The sequence below is a fragment of the Coffea eugenioides genome, chromosome 11 (genome assembly GCF_003713205.1).
Source record: "Coffea eugenioides isolate CCC68of chromosome 11, Ceug_1.0, whole genome shotgun sequence".
NCBI classification, from domain to species: domain Eukaryota; kingdom Viridiplantae; phylum Streptophyta; class Magnoliopsida; order Gentianales; family Rubiaceae; genus Coffea; species Coffea eugenioides.
In genome coordinates, this window is record NC_040045.1 from 40570813 (window position 1) to 40591753 (window position 20941).

The 20941-nt window shown below is 34.1% G+C and overlaps 3 protein-coding genes across 7 annotated transcripts; all 3 read left to right on the plus strand.

The window, feature by feature from the left end:
- Window positions 1-311: 311 nt before the first annotated feature.
- Window positions 312-1359, plus strand: LOC113752586 (LOB domain-containing protein 24-like). Its single transcript, XM_027296691.1, has 2 exons — window positions 312-464; window positions 1045-1359. The coding sequence occupies exons 1-2, from the start codon at window positions 312-314 to the stop codon at window positions 1357-1359; spliced, it is 468 nt and encodes a 155-aa protein (XP_027152492.1).
- A 9329-nt stretch (window positions 1360-10688) lies between these two features.
- LOC113753756 (caffeoylshikimate esterase) lies at window positions 10689-15275 on the plus strand. 3 transcript variants are annotated; one of them, XM_027297994.1, is made up of 8 exons: window positions 10689-11047; window positions 11187-11264; window positions 11510-11639; window positions 11761-11907; window positions 12181-12311; window positions 13146-13283; window positions 14224-14322; window positions 14450-15275. In XM_027297994.1, the coding sequence occupies exons 1-8, from the start codon at window positions 10757-10759 to the stop codon at window positions 14669-14671; spliced, it is 1236 nt and encodes a 411-aa protein (XP_027153795.1). In that variant the 5' UTR covers window positions 10689-10756; the 3' UTR covers window positions 14672-15275. The 3 variants fall into 3 exon arrangements, with proteins under 3 accessions (XP_027153795.1, XP_027153796.1, XP_027153797.1); XM_027297995.1 differs by having other exon boundaries at window positions 11187-11216; XM_027297996.1 differs by lacking the exon at window positions 13146-13283.
- Window positions 15276-16250: 975 nt separating this feature from the next.
- Window positions 16251-20001, plus strand: LOC113754299 (IST1 homolog). Of its 3 annotated transcripts, none has more exons than XM_027298678.1 (6): window positions 16251-16397; window positions 16915-17047; window positions 17144-17247; window positions 17732-17903; window positions 18000-18140; window positions 19357-20001. In XM_027298678.1, the coding sequence occupies exons 1-6, from the start codon at window positions 16348-16350 to the stop codon at window positions 19714-19716; spliced, it is 960 nt and encodes a 319-aa protein (XP_027154479.1). In that variant the 5' UTR covers window positions 16251-16347; the 3' UTR covers window positions 19717-20001. The 3 variants fall into 3 exon arrangements, with proteins under 3 accessions (XP_027154479.1, XP_027154480.1, XP_027154481.1); XM_027298679.1 differs by having other exon boundaries at window positions 16274-16397; window positions 16904-17047; XM_027298680.1 differs by having other exon boundaries at window positions 16276-16397; window positions 16967-17047.
- Window positions 20002-20941: the final 940 nt, after the last annotated feature.

The following is a 20941-nucleotide window of genomic DNA, read 5'->3' on the forward strand; positions in this document are numbered from 1 at the left end:
TTTTATCTTACCTAAAATGACCTCCACCACCGGTAACTTTCCTTCTAAAATTTCATTTTTGATTATGAAGAAATATTAAAGGCTCCACCGGTAACTTTCCTTCTAAAACTTCTTCATTTTTTGAAAAGAAAAAGGGTTATAGCCATTTAGCTATTACAAATAGCGGTGTGATTTGAAGAGAATCTCTATTAGATTGCTTCTCCAAAAAAGAAGAGGTGTAGGGCAAATCCAGAAGATTCTAGCAATATTTTGGATTCCAGAAGAAAAATAGTCTGGTTAGCAATATCAATATATTTTTGGAGATCTCCATGATGAATTCAACAAGGTGTGCTGCATGCAAGTATTTAAGACGAAGATGCTCTCCAGATTGTATTTTCTCTCCTTATTTTCCTCCCAATAATCCTCAAAGATTTCTTGAGGTTCACAGAATCTATGGTGCTAGCAACGTTGCAAAGATGCTTGAGGTAATTAGTACAGATCTTAATGACTTTCGTAGCTATTTTTTCTTATGTAATGGATAATGGGAAGATAGATTAGAATAATATCAGTCTCATAAAAAAAATTTCTGCGAGTTATCCCACTACTAGCTAGTAATAGGGTTAAGAACTATTATAAAGCCTTGTTAAATTTAGGAATCATCACTGTTGCAAAATTACATAACAACTTCTTTCACACACACGTATATATGCCATGTCTATTGGAAATTGATACGTGAGTGAAGATTTTTTTGATTCAACTTACCTGTGATAAGATTGTGATATTGTCTCCGTATGCTTATGAGTTCTTATGAGATTTTTCATAACACATCGTACAGTGAAAATATGCATTATGATTTCGCCAATCTAGAATTATAACTTTAACAGTGAACATGCATAAGTTGCTTACCTTACATTTGAAATGATATCGTATTGAAGTTTGTAACGATGCTAGTAGTGTTGTTTACTTCATGCTTTTTTCAGTTTGTATGCTTGAATGTTACCATTATACAAGAAAGAATCAACAAACGATTTCGTGTTTCCTTTGCTGCATTTATGAATTAAACAGAAAGCTCCAGTGAATCAACGAGCTGAAGCTGCAAATTCAATCCATTATGAAGCACATTGTCGAATCAAAGATCCTGTTTATGGATGTGCTGGAATCATCACATTATTGAACCAACAAATTAATGATGCTCAGTGTGAACTAGCAAAAATCCAAGCAGAGATTGCTGCCCTTAATGGTCACCATGCAGACATACTACCTCCGTACCAGCAAATTACTGATGCATCAAGCTTTGCTAACTACCCTGTGGAGGGAGATGGAGCTTTTCCAGCAACACATGACCCTTCCTTCCCTCAGTTTTATCTTAACAGTTGGTAAAATTTATAAGTTAGCGAGTTAGATTTTATTCCTAGTAGCAATTTGAATGTATATAAGGCTCAGAGATTATGCCTTCTTTTTGTTGTGATCAGCAACTTAATGCTGTTTATGATATAATCTCAAAAACATTATATGATTAAATAATCAGAACCAAATTGCTCATCTTAGTTTCTTTTCCTTCGACCTCCCTTCACACAATTTTGTCCGAAATACACGCCTTGAAGTGTTGATAATGTAAGAGTATTAATAGTGAATATAAGAAGGGTCTGAATTTAGCAAGTGTGGTGACATTGATAGAAAGGGTGTGAGTTTTTTCTCACTGCCAGGTTCAAAATTCTAATTCTAGATCTACCAGTTACGGGTGAAAAGGGTGTGGGAGAGGTGGGAGGTAAAAAAAAAAAAAAGAAAGAAGCCATCTTGGACTCTAAGAAAATGTACTTTGACCCTAATCCGAACCACAAAAGAGAAACAAAAAAGAGTGATAAGATTTTAGTAAAATTTTTGCCTTGTAAACATAATCCACCACTGTATCTTGCGATTGAAGGGATAGCTAGGGTTTAGAGATGGAGATCATAGGCCATTTCAGTGATAGTTTTGCCTGGACATGTGACACTGCGAAAAGCAAAGCAGGAATCCTCCTGCTTGTGTTGATGTGGCAGTACACTAGGCAAGTGAGTTTGACTTTCACAGAAGTTGTGTTCTGAAATAAACCAGAATTCTACATTCATCTGGGAGGCCTCGTTGCTGTTGGTGGATTTGGCCGAAGCTCACTGTTTCTGGGCTCTGATTATTACTTATTCGATCCACTGGATGGAATTGTAATTTGGTCATACTCAATATTCGAGGCTTGTGTATTTTAGTCAATTTTTTTAATTATTTGTATTCTAGTCAAGTTTACTCCTAACTTTTACTATTATACTTGGAAAGCAGGCTTTCGTTTCCTCTTTTTATTTTTATTTTATTTTATTAATTATTGAGAGTTGAGGCGATGTGGTTTGGTCATAACGGATCATTGTGAGCGACACCATGAACTTTGTGCAGAGTTTGCATTTATATACTCCCTCAATCTTATTGAAGGCGTCATACTTTTTATTTTGAAATATTATAAAACAATTGTCATGTTAGAAAAGTCAAAACACCTTTTAGTTTTTCTTTTCAATATAGTCCTTTTTTCTAATCATATGTATGTTACCATTCAAATTTAAATTATGAATTTGTGGAGATAAAATTGGAAAAAAAAGCACAAATATCACAATCAAACCACTATCTGTAAAAAGTTGGATTCTCCAAACATGACTAAATAAATGAAACAGAGAGAGTATATCTTCTAGTTTTTGGAGCTCGTGACCTCTCATTTCTAGAAAGAAATTAATAAGAAACTTTTATGAATGTAGTAATTTGCAGCAATGGTGAAGGAAGATTCTCAAGGTGGTGAGGTGAAGAAAGAAAAACTTTTCGCTCTTGAATCCATGGTCGAATGTCAAGCCTGTGAAAATCCCATCTTCTTCATGAGGGGTAATTTTTGGTTGGAGGCAATGTTTTAAAAACCGGACCGTTCATTGAACCGGTGAAGTGAAAGGGTCGAGGTTCAACCGGTCGGACCGGTTCAACCTCGGTTCAATGAATTTTTTAAAAAATTATTTATATAAATATATATATGTACAAAATAAGACATGTAATGGATCAATTTAATACTTTATATGATGAAAGGTTTACTATTTTCTAATAACTTGGATTTTTAAAAATAAATTTTTTAAATTATAAGTTAAAACAAATAAATTTCACTCAATTTCAATTATATCTAAATCCAACCCAAAAATATCACAATATTTTGAAATTATACAAAATTCACGTTTATGAGAATTTAGATATTGTGAACTTAAATTTTAATTTACGTTTTAGAGATTGCAATTTAAAAAAGGAAGTTTGGAGTTCGAAGGAAGTCAAGAAAATTGAAAATAGAAATGTAAACTTGATAAGAAACAAAAAATGAGATAAAAGTGAGTGGTTGTAGTATTAAATAATTTGGGTTAAAAAAATAATTCTTTTTGAACTTTTTTCAATTTAATGGACAAAAACAAAATTAAAAGATGGAAGAAAACATCAATAAATTAAAAATAAAGAGGTTTGATTAAAAAGGGAGTGACAAAAAAAAAGAGGATAGAGAGAGAGAGAGAGAGTTGAAAATTAAAAAGAAAGAGCCATGAGAGGATGAGATTTTGTAAGAAAAATGGAAAAAAGAAATATGAGTGTTTGCTTTATATAAATAAATTATCAAAAAAAACTAATAGGATGTGATGGTGCAACGGTTAATACATTGGTCTTCTATTACAAAGGTTTGAGTTCGAATCTTGATAGTTGCATTTTGCAAAAAAAAAAAAAAAAAAAAAAAAGAGGAAGGTTGAAAACCGGTTCAATAGCGGTTCGACCGCGGTTTTGACGGTTCGACCGGTTCTTAACCGGTTTTCTGACAAAGTCAACTATGACATTGAACCGGACCGGTGCCATGGCCGGTTCGCGGTTCAACCGGTCTGGTCCGGTTTTCAAAACATTGGTTGGAGGTGCACATTCAACTTTAGAGTAAAAAACATCTGGACAATCGTACTACCGTCACTAGGCCTCATGATTTACTTTCAATGAAATTCTTGAGGTTTCTTTAGTCATCTTGTCCACTTAATACGGCTTTAAAAAGATCAAGCACAAACATAGCTCTGCCCGAGTTCAATTAATTTTAAAAAAAATTTATAAGAAAATTCGCAACTGCTATCCGAGAGTACCCGCCATTAGCCCACATGATTTACTTTAAATGAAATTCTTTATATTTCTTTAGTCATATTGTCCACTTAACACGGCTTTAAAAAGATCAAGCACAAACATAGCTCTACTTGAGTTTAAATTAATTACCGCTACTCGAAAGTGCGTACTGGGTAAATCCTACTCCATACTATATAACCCGACAATCACACGGAAAGATAAGACACACTAGGCAAGTCCTGTGCGACAGGCAGATGTCCTAGAAGAGGTTCGAACCTTTCAAATCGGAATTGATAGGAAGGTATGACACCAACTCTACCATTTCGGCCAACTCAAACCTTAGTAATTAAAATTACCTTGGTTCGAACCCAAACATTGAGATTAATTGATCAAGTATCAAACTTAGAGCTCCTTTTATTTATTAAAATAACTATTGTTGGCTTTTTTAATGGCATTTTAAGTCGATCAATTTTGTGAGGTTATGTTCGTTAATAATTAGATAAAGCAATTCCTAATTTGGACCACCAGGCATGGCGCAGCCTTGTTTGCCCTTGGTCATTTGATAGACCGTCTGTTTTTTTTGATAGACCGTCTGTTCGTGTATGCCATTTGTACGAATATTTCGGTCTCCTTAAGGTATCATTGATTTTTTTAATATATAACTAGTAGGGGTGGGCTATGCTATGCATAGCCAGTGCCCATTGGAATAAATTCATTGGTAATAATTGATGAAACAATAGCTTTGTTGCAGTTTAGTTATATTTTTCACAAGAAATAATAAGTTGTTTTGTTGAATTTATTAGTAATTGCATTGTGTAGAAGTAAATTCACATTTGTTTCTTTTTGTTTAACTTGTAAATACAAATGTGTATTGTTGAAAAAATATATTGATTTCTGTAAACTTTAGAATGTTTTTGGTTTTAATTATGTTGTATTGGTGATAAATTATTGAAGGAGAAGCTACACACTTGCGATCTTTGTTTTACGAAAATTATCAGGAAGAAAGCTATGAGAACAAAAAAAATGAATAAAAGCTTCTACGCTTTAATCTACTTTGTCAAATGTAGCCTCTTGATTTATTGTTGTCAAAATTTTCATGTAGTCAATGATAAGTAAACCACTCCATTGATTTATGGCCCAATATAATGGTGAATGTATGATGAAAGTACAAAGAACAATTAATCAAGTGGAAACCAGCAGCCTATGATTTATACAAAGAACAAACCAACTCTTAGGTAAATGGTAAACATCTAATCGTAACAAGTCATTGAAGAAAGTAGAACAATGGCCTATGATTTTGTAAAGATTGTTTGTACAAGAAGAAAATGGAAACCAAGAACGATATGAACAAAAGAGCAGCCAACTATTTCGAATTTTACCAAAATAGATGAGTATGTTGTCTGACTATTGAACGATCTAACGATTACAAAAGGAAAGCAATCAACCACTACAAATCTAATGGTCCAAAGTTAAGCAGGATATCAAAATTATTTTAAAAAAAGTGAAAAACCTCAAATAAATAAATAAAAAACCTTAAAATTTGCTTTGTGATTTAAATATGGCTTGGCTAAAATAATTCTTAGATTGACTGTTTCATTTTAATTATGTAAAATAGATTATATACATCTTCCCTAGCACAACGCTTTACAGTCTTATTGCAAAAAATATCATTTTTTTCCATATTCCTTTTTAAATATTTATTAGAGATGTGATTTAGACATCTTAATATTTTTCCCACACCATAAAAATATGTGTTTTATCATAGTTTTTCCAATAAATCCGTGACAAATAAAAACCTAAAAAATTTCTTTCTAAATGAATAAAGCTCATAACTGGCATATTTGTTTTTATTTTTATGCCATCAGTTAAATCATCTCTTACCCAATTTCTTCGTCATATGAAAAATTTATCAATTTTTGTATCTCTTATTGCCACTAATCCTAAAGAATAAGGAGAGTATTTGTAAAATTAAATAAAATTATAAATTGAAGTAGGCGATGCACTTATATATGCTTTGTAAATAATTAATCTAGCATTTAAAACCCTTGTCATGATGTGTCTACTCTCATTAGAAAAAAATATTAATTTTGGTATTTTATTTTCCCTCAAAGTCAAATAATTTTAAAAATCTATAGAAAAATAAGGTTGCATTCTAAATATTAACCTTGCATTTACACTTAAATTTGTTATGCTTATACATTTATTCAAAGCAATAATTGATAAATTTATTTTTTGAATTAAATATATTAATATCAAATATTTCTCAGTTAATTATTTATTCTTGACTAAAGAGGTAATAAATAATCAACTATTACATACCTAAATGATCATTGAATAGGTTGGTTCATTTGGTCTACAAAATAATTAGAGGGGAGGAGAAAAGTTTATATATAAGCATTGACCCAAAAGTATTGAAAGTAAAAGAAGAAAACAAAGAAAGCTCCTCACGCTTCTCATTTGTGCCACATGGCAGCTATTGAAGTTGTTATAGCAAAAATCAACTCGATCTTATATAATAGTTATTACTAGAGGTACCTCGGCTGTGCAAGGCACAGCCTAGGCCCCCTAATAACTTAATTGAACATATAACAGCAAAACTTTTTGGTACATAATAGACAAAAACATGAGAAAAATTGAGTATCAGAAGAAATTCCATCTATGAAGTTAACTCTTCTAAATCAAGGAGACAATAAACATAGCATCTATTAAATCCATCACTAATCTTGAGATTAATGAACAACTGCATAGTTGAATACAATTGGGAAGGAAGAAATCTGATTTTTCTATGCAACATTGAGAAACGATTTATAAAGAAATAGAAAAAGAGACTTTAATCGATTACATAAAAGAGTTGTTTAAATGTAATAGTTGGTTAGCTACTAATTAAACATAATTAATCAATATCCAAGGATTAAAATTTTTTTCATTAATCTATGAAGCTTGATCCTATAGTCATAAATTAGACAATATATAAAAACAGTAGAAGTTCTTGTAGTTATGCAACATGACTTGCAATTGAAATCTTTTGTCTTATCCTGTATGGTACATCTTTTGTCTTGCTCCATCAAGATAGAAGTAGGAAAATAAAAAATGGGAGAAAAATCATAGATTCCTCAAAGGAGAGTTACATCACATGTCAATAAATGAGAGTGCTACATTAAATTCCCATGTCTCTTATATAATAGGTAGACAATTAGAACGAATGAAAATTGATCCAAGGGTTGTAATGTAGTGTTATTGTATTAAAACTAATCTAACGGTGATGAATTAAACAATAGACTCACTTAGTCAAATAATTAAGGTTAAAAAAATTCGTTGGGCTCAAAAGGAGAATAAAGGAGCCAAACTTGCTCAGTTTGGCATGAAAAAAAAAACAAAAAAAAAGGGATATGCAAGAGGCAAGAAAACCGCAACGGATCTTCTGTCCCACACCCTGTGTCATTCTTTGTCCTATTTTTTATTATATTGCTATTTCTCCTACATAAACACCATGTTTTAATTCTTTTTTTGTTTCCTTAAGATCCAATAACTATTAACTGAATAAAAAATCAATACAACAGTTTCAAAAAAGCAATATATAATAGAAAATTAAAAAATACAGCAGAAATTTCATAAAAAATCTCATTTTTTATGCATTTTGATTTTTTGAGTTTGTTAAATTTTGTATATTACTTAGTTAATAGTTATTGGATCTTAAGGAAACAAAAAAAGAATTAAAACATAGTGTTTATGTAAGAGAAATAACAATATAATAAAAAATGGGACAGAGAATAGCACAGGGTGTGGGACAGAAGATCCGTTGCGAAAGAAAACCATGTGCAAGAAAAATATTAGACTTATGCCACTTGTCAAATTATTGGAAAATCAAGTGGCAACAAGGGAGGCAAAGAACTAAACCTCCTTTCCTTCTTATATATAAGGTAGAAATCAAGAAGATTTCATTTTTAAATTTGTTGAAAATCCTCCTGCACGAATTACTCAACAAATATTTTATTACTAAATTAATAAAGCTATCATTGATTAATCTAGTAGATAAATCTGAAGTTAAATAATCATTAATGGCACTCTACTTATGCATAATGACATATCCACCATTATCTCTTTCATACAGTCTCTTGACAAAAATAATAAAATAAAATAGAGGAAATATTATTAAGTACAGTTAATAATCCCTACTAAGTTATCAGGACTTATCTACTTTGTTAAGTTTTAGGTTCTCTATTGCACAGCAAATCTTACATTGTTTGTTACATCATACATTGACATATGATTATCTGTCCTTCATTGAAAGTCAAATAGGGACACGCATATTATATACTAACACTTAAGAGTAGGGTTACAAACTAACCGAATCAAGTTGAGTTTTTGCCTTTTCGACTTAAATTTACCAAATTCAAACTTGAATTCGAACTCAACGAACTCTTAATGTAAAGCTTGAATTCGACCTCGACGAGTTTTCAATATAAAACTTGAACTCGAATTTGACTCCAAATTCGAGTCAAATCGAGCTCGAGTTCAAGAATTAAAAAAATAATTATTTTATTTTGTAAAAAAATTAATAAAATAATAATTTTTCTTAACAAAATTTAGTTGTCTCATGAGTTAATGAGTCGAGAATTTTTAAATTCAAATTCAACTTGAGATCGGTTAACACTGAACTCGAGTTGAGCGGTAGTCGACCTTTGACCGCTCCACTCTTATGCAGCCTTACTTAAGAACGTAACAGTAGGATCCACATTTCGACTTTTACTAGTCTACTGCTTCACCGTTCCGGCGGACGAAGTTTGAAGTTGCTGAAGAAACAAAACCGCCGACACGAAACAAGGATTTTTTGTTATAGATACATGCAACTTCCATCAATTCGTCATCCTGTAAATAGTATAGCCGATTGAACCAAACGGAAAAAAAAAATTCAAGTCAAACAAAATATACTCCACTACTGAGTTGCAAGTAAAAGACATTGCATGCACATTTTCTGGAGTTGGAGCAATGACAGAAATTGGGGCATTTAGAGTGAACAAGGATGGCAAAACTCTGCATCGCAATCCATGTGCATGGAATACTGGTAAGCTCTAATTCAACAGTCTTATCAATCTTCCCTATATAATTGACTACCGGATCAACAAGAAGGGACTACAAAGTACAAACATAGAATGAACAATATTCTATCTAGTATTAATCCTGCACCAACAATCAAGTTTAGTTAGTAAGACGATTCATTTATTAATCTATACGTCTCAATTAAGTCACCAAGAGGCTAATTAGAGTCTTACTGTTGATTGTTTTTTGTTTTAGCTAAAAACATTTAAAAAAAAAATAAAAGATAAATCTAATTATCAAGGTTTTCTTTCAAGCGAAAATTATATCTAAGCTATTTACGCTACACAACTTGTTCAGCTACTTCTCCGTCAAAATAATTACTCAAATCATACTTCTGTAATCAATCTAAAGGAAATAGAGGTAACTAATTTGATTGACAAGTTTGTCAATTAAAACGCTAAATCAAAGATAACTAATTACTGCTGCAATATTAATTCTCATTAATTAAAATATGTCTGATAAACGTTACAATTACGACTTTGTGGAGCAGAGTAACAAATGCCACTAAACGCATCAACGATGATGATATCTGTGGACCGGACCCTTGTGCAATTCCACACCAGGAGTAGTAGCGGTGGTTGGCTAGGGTGTCGATCCACGTTTTCCACAAAATGGTACTATTAATTAAACTCAACCAGAAAAAAAAATTGCCAATTTCACACTGATCGGTAAGCGGTGGTCGCCAGTGCTGCTAGATTCGGATCGGACTGAACTGTCCAACTAATTCAATCGTGAACTGATCTTTTTTCGAATTGGTTAGTAACAAAAAATCACGTCAGTTAAAAATCAGTTAAAATTATAAAAAAAATGGGCCAAACTAATAATTCGGTTCAACTATTTGACTCGATTTTCAAAATTTTCTTTTTTTTTGAAACATAATTTGAATTATCTAAATTATAAAATTTTCATTTGTTAATAAAAAAAAAGTGCCATTCACTTAATGTAAAAATCAAAATCACTCCCTTCTTTAAATAATCTCTAAATCAAGAAATTCTCATCCCTATCATCTTATCAATTTATTATCAACAATTCTAACTTGCATTAAAAAGCCATATTCTCAACAAAAGGATCTCGAATTGGATATGATTTGTTTGAATTTAGTTTTTCAAGTTATTTTGGAGAATATACATATTTTAGACATAAATTCACATTTTTATGTATAATTTTTAGGTGTATATTTGATTGCAAGCCTAATTTTTTTTTGTAACATTTTGTATGGTTGGCCAAATATATCTAAAAACTTAATTTTACTATTTTTAAAATTTATAAAAATATAAAATAATTATAATATCATACAAACGTTAATTAATTTTTAAAAATAATCCGATCGATCTAACCAATTCACCTCTCACCCCGATAGTTTAGCTCAGTGGTGTCAACTAACCGGTGATAATTTAACACGTTGTTGGTAGCACATGCCACCTTTTAAATAGTTTAGTGCTCCAATACGCTATTCGTGGATATTTCAAATAACTTCACATCTGTTTCTTTCCCCTTCTTCCCGTGGACTATTGTCCGCTGCACTTTTCAACTCTGATCCAACATGAAACTTGCTCTGACTTCAACTTTCCGGCCACTGGTGCCGCCAAAATTGTCCCCTTTTGACCAAAATCTTGCTTCATCCAATATGATTTTCCGGCCAAGTGTTACATTAACTCCAAGAATGAGGGAGACTGTGATCATGATGGCCCAGAAAAAGAAGCCAAAGATTGAAGGTGTCAGTGATGAGCTGAACTCAATTGCTTCCCAGAACCTGGATTTTGCTCCTGCTCGACGAAGGGTCAGATTGGCTTTCAGTAATGTTCAGCAGCAGCTTGATCATGTCTTGTTTAAGGTATATTTTTATTTATTGAAAAATACATCGCTTTTTACTGTTTGAGCTATAGTTGAAGTCAATATGGTATTTTCTTTGTCTTGAATTTTGATTATTGTTGTTCCTTTTTTTTTTCTTGAACTGTTGAAATGATTACTAGATGGCTCCAAGTGGGATCAGAACAGATGAGGTAAGTAATCATGCTGCTTTGAGAACAGAACATGTATTGCATAGAAATGTATTATGTCTAAAATTTAGTTCCATATTTAGCAGCTTTAGCTTTTGATTTCTAGAGAAGATTAATGAATTTCCAGTTGTTGCATATTACAGCTGTAATGCACTTCAATTGAATTGATTGTGACTTACTGACATTTCCAAATAACTTAATGAACGTGCTGGATAAAACCAAAAATATACACAGTTGAATATTTACTTTGTCATTTTAACTCTTTCCTTAGCTGTAAAAAATTATGGGTTTTGCAGTGGTATGAAATAAATTCAAAGGGCCAAGAAATTTTCTGTAAAAGTTGGTTGCCAAAGCCTGGTGTACGAATTAAAGGTGCTTTATGTTTTTGCCATGGATATGGGGATACTTGCACTTTTTTCTTTGAAGGTATGTAATAGGATCTTCCATAGAATCCATTGCTTCAAGCCATTAATCTGCTTTGAAGTCCATCTTTGATGCGTTTGGGAATTGGATATGTATCTCATCTACTCAAAATTTGGTGTTTCAGGTATAGCTAAGTACATTGCTGCTTCTGGCTATGGTGTTTATGCGATTGACCACCCAGGTTTTGGTCTATCTGAAGGATTGCATGGTTATGTCCCAAGCTTTGATGGCATAGTGAATAATGCACTCGAGTTATACAATATAATCAAAGGTCTGCTGTAAATTGCTTCTTTTTGCTGTCTCAATCACTGGGACAATCAAAGAATCGGAGACCTTGAAAATCATCCCTTTTATCTAAATTGAACTGATGCTGCTCTCCAAAACTGCAATAATAATCCGAAAGCAATCAGATATTTTCAACATTCTGCTTGCCTAGAGTATACTGCATTCACATTATTGACCTGTTTAATTATGCAGTTCATATAACTCTGTTGAGAATATTTCAATGTAACATCACCGAAGCTAGTTTGGAACAATGTGGCAGGAAGGCCAGAGATAGTAGGGCTTCCACGCTTTGTATTTGGTCAGTCGATGGGGGGAGCAATTGCCCTAAAAGCTCTGCTGAAGGATCCAAATGAATGGGATGGCATAATTCTTGTAGCGCCAATGTGTAAGGTAATGCACTCTAAAGCCTTCGTGCTTTACCAGCTTGAACTTCATGATAATTTGTGGTGTCAAACTTGCACAGTTTGACTACTTTATTTGGCCAATCTTCTCGAAGTAAATGTTTCAACCACTTAACTGAAGCAAACATGTCCTCCCCTGCCCCCAGAAAAAGAAAAGAATAAGAAGATGATAGGAAGGGAGTTAGGTAAGCTTTTCTAGTTCTGGATTCCTTATGACAATATGATTGTAATGTAAACTTTACCATTAAAGTGAAGAACCTTTCACACAATTTTCTTGGGTAGTAAATAAACAATACTTAACTCCAGGACTACGGGATTCATATGCATTGATAAAATTCATTCACAAAAGTGCAGTCTTTTATAGTTTCTGCTTTCTTTCTGTCAAATACTGTTTGTACTTTCGGAGATGTTTTGGGAATTGTAGTCTTATGACAGTGTACTTGTGAAATGTCATAATATCTCCAGATCGTCCCTGCTGTTTTTCTTTGCAGTTAGGATAGTAATGAAATTCTGCATTACTATATGCCTATTGCTGATTGGTATTGAATTGATTCTCAACCTATAATCTTTGCACATTCCCAAACTTCAGCATCCAATATCCTCACAAAAAAGTTGTACAAATTGTGAAGGGAAAAGCTTTTTATTTTGTTGTTGGGGGGGGGGGGGGGGGTTGCTTTTCACTATTGTAACTGAGGAAAAGTTATTCTGTGTTGACGATCATCCACAATCCTTTAAAAGGCACTATAATCAAAGTTTAAATATTATAAATCAAGCATTTTAATTTTCCTACAAAATTATTTGCTGAACTTGAGCTGCTACTTAGATTGCAGAGGAAATGACTCCTCCAGTTCCCCTTCAGAAAATCTTGATTCTTTTATCTAGGGTTATGCCAACAGCAAAGCTTGTTCCCCAGAAAGATTTAGCAGAGCTAGCATTCAGAGAGATGAAGAAGAGAAAAATGGTTTGTTCTCTCCTTTCTGTATTAATGTCTGTTAAACTTTGAAAACTACAACATTTATGGACTGATACTTCCCACCATTGGCTTAACAGCTGCTGGGTGATAAACTTTTAGTTAATATGAAATAGGAGAAATGTAAAAAACTAAATCATGCTTTACACGGTCAAAGATACTAATAATACATTATAGTGGAAAACTTATGACAATCTGTGGTTTCTGTATAATGGGATATCATGTGGTGAAACATATCTCTATCAGAACATGTAAGCCTTGAAGCTTATGTTGTTTGTCATATGTCTTCAGCAAACAAGATGAAACATTTTTAAGTTTTGTGAACACATCCAACTAAAGTTTCTTTCCATATAGTGGATGATTTACATTCTACTCTACACTAATCAGAAACTATGATAGTGCCGTGTTACACTGACATGATTCTGTGGATTGATTTCACATCATGGAGAAATCATTTTAATTAATGTAAGATGTTAGAATATGAACAGGGAAAAACAAAGCTGGTGCTAAAACGGCATAAATTGAAAATTTTGACTTTAAAAAAAGCCTTCAAATCTTGCAGTTCTACCATAATTAGAGTTCAAACAAGAAATATTAGTAACATCAAAGTTGACTACTTATTCTGATATCTTGCATTTGGGGCCTTAATTCACATTCTCTTGTTTTGCTAAAATTTGCAATCTTGCTGAAGTACGTGGTGATCTCTGTATGGGATCTTATTATCGTGTATTAGTGAATTCTCTACAACAATAAATAAAGATGTACCCAACATCATGAGCTGGTTCATATTAGTGTAGCAGCCTGATAGCCAATGGTTTCCTTGAAGTCAGCCAATTAAATATCTTGGCTTGCAAAGTTTCTGTTACTTTATTTATATGCTTGATGGAAAATATGTGCTGAAGAGACTTTCTTTCCTTTCCTTCTTTCAAAGGCTGACTACAATGTAATTTGCTACTCTGATCAAACACGATTAAAGACTGCTGTCGAGCTTCTGAACGCAACAAGATATATAGAGTCACAAGTAGATAAGGTTAGTATCCATTGCTTCTTTGTAGAGCCTGATCTCATTTCAATATGCTATTACACATGACTACATGAAATACCGAATGAAGTTTTGAGTCTTAATTCTGAATTAAACTGTCTTTGGTATCATGCAGGTTGCATCTCCAATGCTGATTCTTCATGGTGCTGCTGATAAAGTAACCGATCCTCAAGTTAGCAAATTTCTATATGAGAGGGCATCTAGCAAGGACAAAACTCTGAAGCTCTATGAAGGTGCATATCACTCCATTCTGGAAGGGGAACCTGATGATAGAATTTTAGAAGTACTCAGTGACATAATATCCTGGCTTGATTCTCGATGCTCCATGAAGAACTAGTTTAATCCTTTTCTTCAGCATTGAATTATTCAAGCTGTTCTATTTGTTTCGCTGTCATCCTGCAGCCATCAGTTTCATTCTTTCCTAAGTCACAGCTTGCGACTGTTCTGCAACCAGGAGAAAGAGATCATTTGTTTCCTCGGTAACAAAGTATTCAATGCCCAACAGCTATGTAGTTTAGGAAAATGAAAGTTGATGCTACAAACTTCGGAGAAAAGAAACAAGATTCTTCATCACAAGATATAAAGCAGTAGCATTCAGAAACAATAAGTTCTGGGATATAGCTTTCCGTAAAGGAGGGGTTGCATCAGTTTGATTAAAAAGAATGCCTCTGATCAAGAACAATGATTTTACATCAGCAGCCAACTTATGAGGACCTATGAGGATGAATGATTGAGAATATGAAAACAGACAGCTTTGTAGCTCTATTGTTCTGGCTTTTTTATGTGAATTTTAGTATTTCTTAGCTAAATTTGAGGGGGATATTAGATGATGGGTTTACATGCACAAAGTCAGGCCTTCTCCTGTAACTCTGTGAAAGTGGTGTATCAGACTTGTGCTTTTCCATGGAGATAAGATTAATAAATCATCTCAGTTCCCCTTACGGAATGAGAAGTATAAAACATAGAAGCCCCTAAGAATTTCTGTTTTTTTTTTTGGTAATAAAAGGATTGCATAAAATAAAAATAATTAAGTCAGTACATCACATATTTGTGTGGGAAAAGAAACACCCCTGGAATCATCACACAAAACAGTTCCTAACTGGGGAAAGAAACCCCCAAGAATTTCATTTAGAAATAATGGTAAGCCATTGGTACTCCTTGTCGCACAGCAAGGCACTCTAGAACAAAAAAGGGCCTGATCTGTGTTGGGCATTTCAAGCAACTGTGACTTCTCAACCATTTCCAGAGCACCATTTATGAAGCAAAAAGATCCTAGACGGCCAAAGGGATCTGATTGTCTCGAAACTAGTAGCCTTCTGGCGTACTCCTCCTGTAGTCTATCAAAGCAAACAATTCCATTTACCCAGTTGTAACAAATACACGAAAGCCATGAAAAGATGCAAACGGTGTTAGAAAGACCAATAAATCATTATCCAAGAACTTTGAAAGTAATCCTAATTTCAAATGTGTCTTTTAAGATAGCTAGGCATGTAGTAACCAATTAATGATGCCATGTTTCAATTTCTAAACAGAAAGATAAGATTATTAAATGAAAGTAATTTCTAAATACACGAATCACCTTACAAGATTCGTGCACCTATTTGTTAAGTTTATTCTATGCAATCGATACAAGAATGTGCTTGTATTGGAAAACAAATCCTAGACCCCAACTTTTGTAGACATCACCAACACATATATCAATTGCGAATTATAAAACTAAAATCATCGGCTGAGAATTTTGAAATAATGAGACTAATAAAGACTTCATTCAACTCTCCGGGACAATCTATGATTCCCCAAACTTCGAGGGTAAAAATAATATTAACCGAGAACTTCAAGGACCCATCTGTAAATTAGAGGTTTTACCAAGCACCAGACAAAGCTCGGGCCTCCTAATCTTAGTTGCCACCTCTCGCTGATCGATGATCAAAGTCGGAGCCCTCTAAATTTTTCTTAGTAATTGAACTCTTGATTGACATAAATCTAATCTACAAGAATCGCAGATCTTGATTGATGTCGCTATTGAATCAACTCTTCAACAGAGGACTCCTCGGCCAAAAATGGTTAGTTCACAGCTCCACTTATCCTTTTTATTCGCAATTTACTATATCTTTTAGATATTCCCGTTTGTTTCCTTCTCGAATCAATTTAGCAACCTTTATTCTTTATTGGGGATTTTTTTTGTGTGTATCTTTAAGCCAAATTTACTTCTTTTTTTATGAGTTTTTGTTTTCTGAGAAAAACTTTTATTTTGCTTGTTAATCCTTTCATCATACTCATCCTTAATCTTGTAATATATTCCTATACAGGTGTTATGATGCGTTGGAAAAATTGTTTACCAATGCATGCTTGATTTATTCTAGGAAAGTAATCGTGTTTTATGCTTAAATAAATATGAATTTTGGTGTTGGATGCAAAGCTAGATTTTTGCAGCTTTATATTTATTTAGAGCTTTGACTTATCCAGATATCATATGCAAGAGCATCATTGTTAACTCATATCTTTCTGAATTGCTGTAGTAAGTTGATTGTTATGTTTCTTTTTTGGGTAAAAATTTAATCTTGATCAGTGTTTTTGTAGTAAAACATGCTTGACATTGACTATTTCCCGTATAAAATTGCTGCAAAACAAGAGAGATGGGCAGCTTAAGATTATGCGGAAGGAGATTGCCCAATTTCTCCAAGCTGGCCAAGAATCAATTGCGCGAATAAGGGTATAATTCTGTTGTTATTGCTCGTGTATTGGCTCTTCTTTTATGCCATTCTAATGCAAAGCTTACTTGTATTTAACGTATGTATTTGTTGGTTAGGTGGAGCATGTTATACGAGAGCGAAATATCTGGGATGCATACGAGATCTTGGAAATGTTCTGTGAATTTGTTCTTGCCCGTGTTCCCATTCTTGAAAGCCAAAGGTAAGTAGGTTGAAACTTGGCTGAGTATGTCTACTCTTGTATTTTAAATAAGTACTGTTTGTGCTCACTTGCAGCTGTTGGTCTGTTACAGTTGACCTTAGTGATCTTTTCTAGGTTATGTTTCCTTTATGCTTTTACGAAAAAGAGTTATATTCTTCAGCCTTACTCCATGGAAGCTTGCATCATCTGTGTTTAGCCTGCATATCGATGATTCAGTGACAAGATTTTTCACTGTAATGTTCTCATGGCTATCCTGACACCTATTGCTAGATGTGATGAGAGTTAGTGAAAGACAGAAAACCACTGAATTACAAGTTTTTTTCATAATACTTGGACAGGATCATGCAAACTTTATCTGGCCATTGGGATGCGGTCATTGTGGTTGACTAATCTCTAACTTATTGGTCCCTTTACTTCTAGACATTAAAGATTGCTATGGTTAACTTTGCACTTTTTTTTTTTTTTTTTTAATTTGATGAAATAGGGAGTGTCCTTCTGAATTGCGTGAAGCTGTGGCCAGCATAATCTTTGCTGCTCCTAGATGTTCGGATTTACCCGATTTAGTACATGTTCGTAATTTATTTGCTGCAAAATATGGAAAAGAGTTCATTGCTGCTGCTTCTGAGCTTCGGCCTGACACTAGTGTCAACCGTACAGTTAATTTGCTTTATCTTTTATCTTTCACTAAAGTTTTAGATGTATTTTGTAGATTCCCTTTTCTTAATTTCATTTTCTTTTCTCTGAATTGTCAGATTATTGAGAAACTTTCAGTTAGTGCACCATCTGCAGAAGTGAAGATGAATATTCTGAAGGAAATTGCACGAGAATACAATGTAAACTGGAATTCTTCCAAAACTGAAGCAGAATTTTCTAAAAAACCTGAGGACCTTCTGGTAATGACTTAATATGAATTTCTTTGCTGGTACTATTGACTCGATCTCTAGAATCAGTTGCTCTTCAAATCAAACTGCTTAAGGGCTTGCAGTCACTTAGGGGATGTTGGACCCTGATTTTTAGACTCCTAGGTGCTCTTTGCTTTTACACATCTTTTGTTTTACTTTGAGTTGGGGGCAAGGAAGGGTGGATGGGGAGGTGGGAGGTGAAAAGTTCATCTCGTTCATAGTTGGGTCTATAGATGCTTTAATACTGAACAATTGTGATTCTAACCAATAGTTTGTGTCCCAATGTCAACCTTCTGCTCAATTATTCTTATGCTAGCAGAATTTAACTGGATTTTCTTACTCAAATTGAGAGAATAAACAAAAGGTTCAAAGGGAGAGGTAGCTGGGGAAACTATTGAAAGGTCCTAAGACTTATGGTCCGAAGGAATTGGAAGTGACTTGAATCTGTTTGGTAGATTGCTACAGACTAAGCCAGAACAAGTGGAATCAATGCTGAATGTAAGAAGTTATAATAGAAAAGAACAATGAGATGTCTATTTTCCTGTCTGTCTAGACAGTCAGATACTTTTTCCGGAAGAGAGAAAGAGAGAGGGGGGTGGGGGTGGGGGAAGAAAACTCTTCTTTCCTTCCCTGTTGATGATTGGATTACTCTCTCATAATCCCAAGTTTGAAGCATCTACAGAACTTGATAATCTGATCACGTTCAAGCTGGTGAATGGAAAGAGAGATAGGCAAACAGATAAGCAATCCACTTATATAGCTTATTCGGGCTAGTAGCTAACTATTACAAAAATCTTGGATATACCTGCTTTAGGAGTGGACTATAGTTTTAAGTGCTTGTACTGTTCTAAAAGGTACAAATTTGGTTCACATGATATAAGCACTTGAAGCTATGGTTTACATGGACCCCGATCTACCCAAGAGTTCCTGCTATTAATCCTAAGTGATGATGAGTTGTGGTGTAGAGACTCTCAACCACATGAATCATCATTCTCTATTCAGAGATACCAATGGTAAATTTTATATCATCTGAAGTACTCAATAGCATTGTCATCCCTGCTTGTGAATTATCTATATATTTCACTCCTAAGTCTGTGTGGTTGGCTGATATTAACATATGCACCAGTTTTGCCTTCAAAACATTTACCTTCTTTTTCTTCATCTGTACATAATAGTGCTTCTTTTGGTTTGTGATGTACATTTGTAGAACGGACCAAAGCACATAGCTGCACCGACTTTGTCTGTTTCTCAATCAAGCGCTGTCCACAGTCCGCCTATTCTGGAGCATTCAAATACATCTTTAAATGGTCAGCAAGGGCATTCCAATCAATCTGCAGTTGCAGTCAACAATATACCCCGGTTGGCCACCAACAAGCCTAAACCACCCTCTCTTAAGGATCAAAGCGTGGAACCAAAGACTGAAAGCAAAGAAACAAGGTCGCAATCATCTGATCCATTGGAGAAAGCTCGAGCTGCTATAGCTGCAGCAGAGCGTGCATCAGCTGCTGCTCGTGCTGCTGCTGAGTTGGTAAATTTCAACTTTAGCAGTGAAGCTCGAGCTAGCTAAGAGTTGATTTAACTAATACCCATTTCATATTTTCCTTTTGATTGGCTTGAGGACTGGAGAGGAGGTTGAGACAGTTGAATGCCTTTGTGTTGTTAAAAACAAGGGTATCACAGGCTGAAATGGTGGTCCTGAGTCAAGGAAGAGGAAGCATTGGACAAGTCCTACAGGAATATGCGTGTATATATTGTTATTGTCCTCCAATAACACCTGTTACTTCTAATTTCCCTTTCTGTTGGATACTCCAATATGTTTTCAATGGAATGAATTTTCAGAGCTCACTGACAATTTCCATCCTCCTTTAAATTTGTCAAAAAACTATAACATTTTCCTACTTATGAACATTTTCAGGGAAATGATATGCTTTGCAAAGATTGTGGGGATAGATTACATTGGAAGTATGTCATTTGCCATACTCTGCCCAGGCACTTAATTTGGAATGAATAGTCCATATTGAATATGTACAGGCCTGTCATTCAAATGTAACAAAGATTGTCCTTGACTCCTTGTCTTTCTTTTTACTTCTAATCCTGCAATTTCCTAGTCGGTTGACATTGGATTTGAGGATCTTTGGGTGGGCTGAAATTTTAAAAGCCTGGGTCTAACTAATTGGACTGGGCCTATTCTACCATACAAAGCTGATTACCCATATGTTTCAATATTGATGGTGAAATGTAGAACTGCGCAAATCTCATTAAAGATCGAAAGAAATTGGGTATGAGAAGTTCTTCTAGCAGCATACTAGAATTGCACTTCCCACAAACAATACTCAGACATTTAACGGATGCAAAAAAGAGAAGTAATATTAGGAAAAAGACCAGTGCAATTTTTTTTTTCTTTTGCGTCTTCCGATAATAATCTACACTACTCCTATCCTATGGGGGAGAGGGAGCCCATCTGAACTTGTATGGGAGTTGGAGGATGAACTTTCAAATCAGACAAGTGCACTGTCTCTGAATTTTTATGAACAAAGGAAGCAGGATGCTTTCTTGTAATGCACTAAAAAGGTTATCCCTAGCTAGAGCTGGCAATTATACCCAAAACCCAACAACCCACCCAACCCACCCACTAATTTAAGAGGTTGGGTTGGGTAAGTTGGGTATTGGGTAAATTTTGGGTTGGGTAATAAAAACCCATATATCTTTTGGGCGGTTTGGGTATTTGTGTTGGGCACCCATTACCCAACTTTTTCCTCTTTTTATGTTTTTTATGCAAGTATAACCCATCC

What these genes read in the sequence shown, in the direction of transcription:
- LOC113752586 (XM_027296691.1), top strand. Translation starts at nt 312, where the DNA reads ATGAATTCAACAAGGTGTGCTGCATGCAAGTATTTAAGACGAAGATGC. An exon ending in ACGTTGCAAAGATGCTTGAG is followed by an intron (nt 465 to 1,044) that starts GTAATTAGTACA and finishes TGAATTAAACAG; the next exon opens with AAAGCTCCAGTGAATCAACG.
- LOC113753756 (XM_027297994.1), top strand. Translation starts at nt 10,757, where the DNA reads ATGAAACTTGCTCTGACTTCAACTTTCCGGCCACTGGTGCCGCCAAAA. An exon ending in TTGCACTTTTTTCTTTGAAG is followed by an intron (nt 11,640 to 11,760) that starts GTATGTAATAGG and finishes TTGGTGTTTCAG; the next exon opens with GTATAGCTAAGTACATTGCT. An exon ending in GTTATACAATATAATCAAAG is followed by an intron (nt 11,908 to 12,180) that starts GTCTGCTGTAAA and finishes ACAATGTGGCAG; the next exon opens with GAAGGCCAGAGATAGTAGGG.
- LOC113754299 (XM_027298678.1), top strand. Translation starts at nt 16,348, where the DNA reads ATGTCGCTATTGAATCAACTCTTCAACAGAGGACTCCTCGGCCAAAAA. An exon ending in GGACTCCTCGGCCAAAAATG is followed by an intron (nt 16,398 to 16,914) that starts GTTAGTTCACAG and finishes GTGTTTTTGTAG; the next exon opens with TAAAACATGCTTGACATTGA. An exon ending in AAAAACCTGAGGACCTTCTG is followed by an intron (nt 18,141 to 19,356) that starts GTAATGACTTAA and finishes GTACATTTGTAG; the next exon opens with AACGGACCAAAGCACATAGC.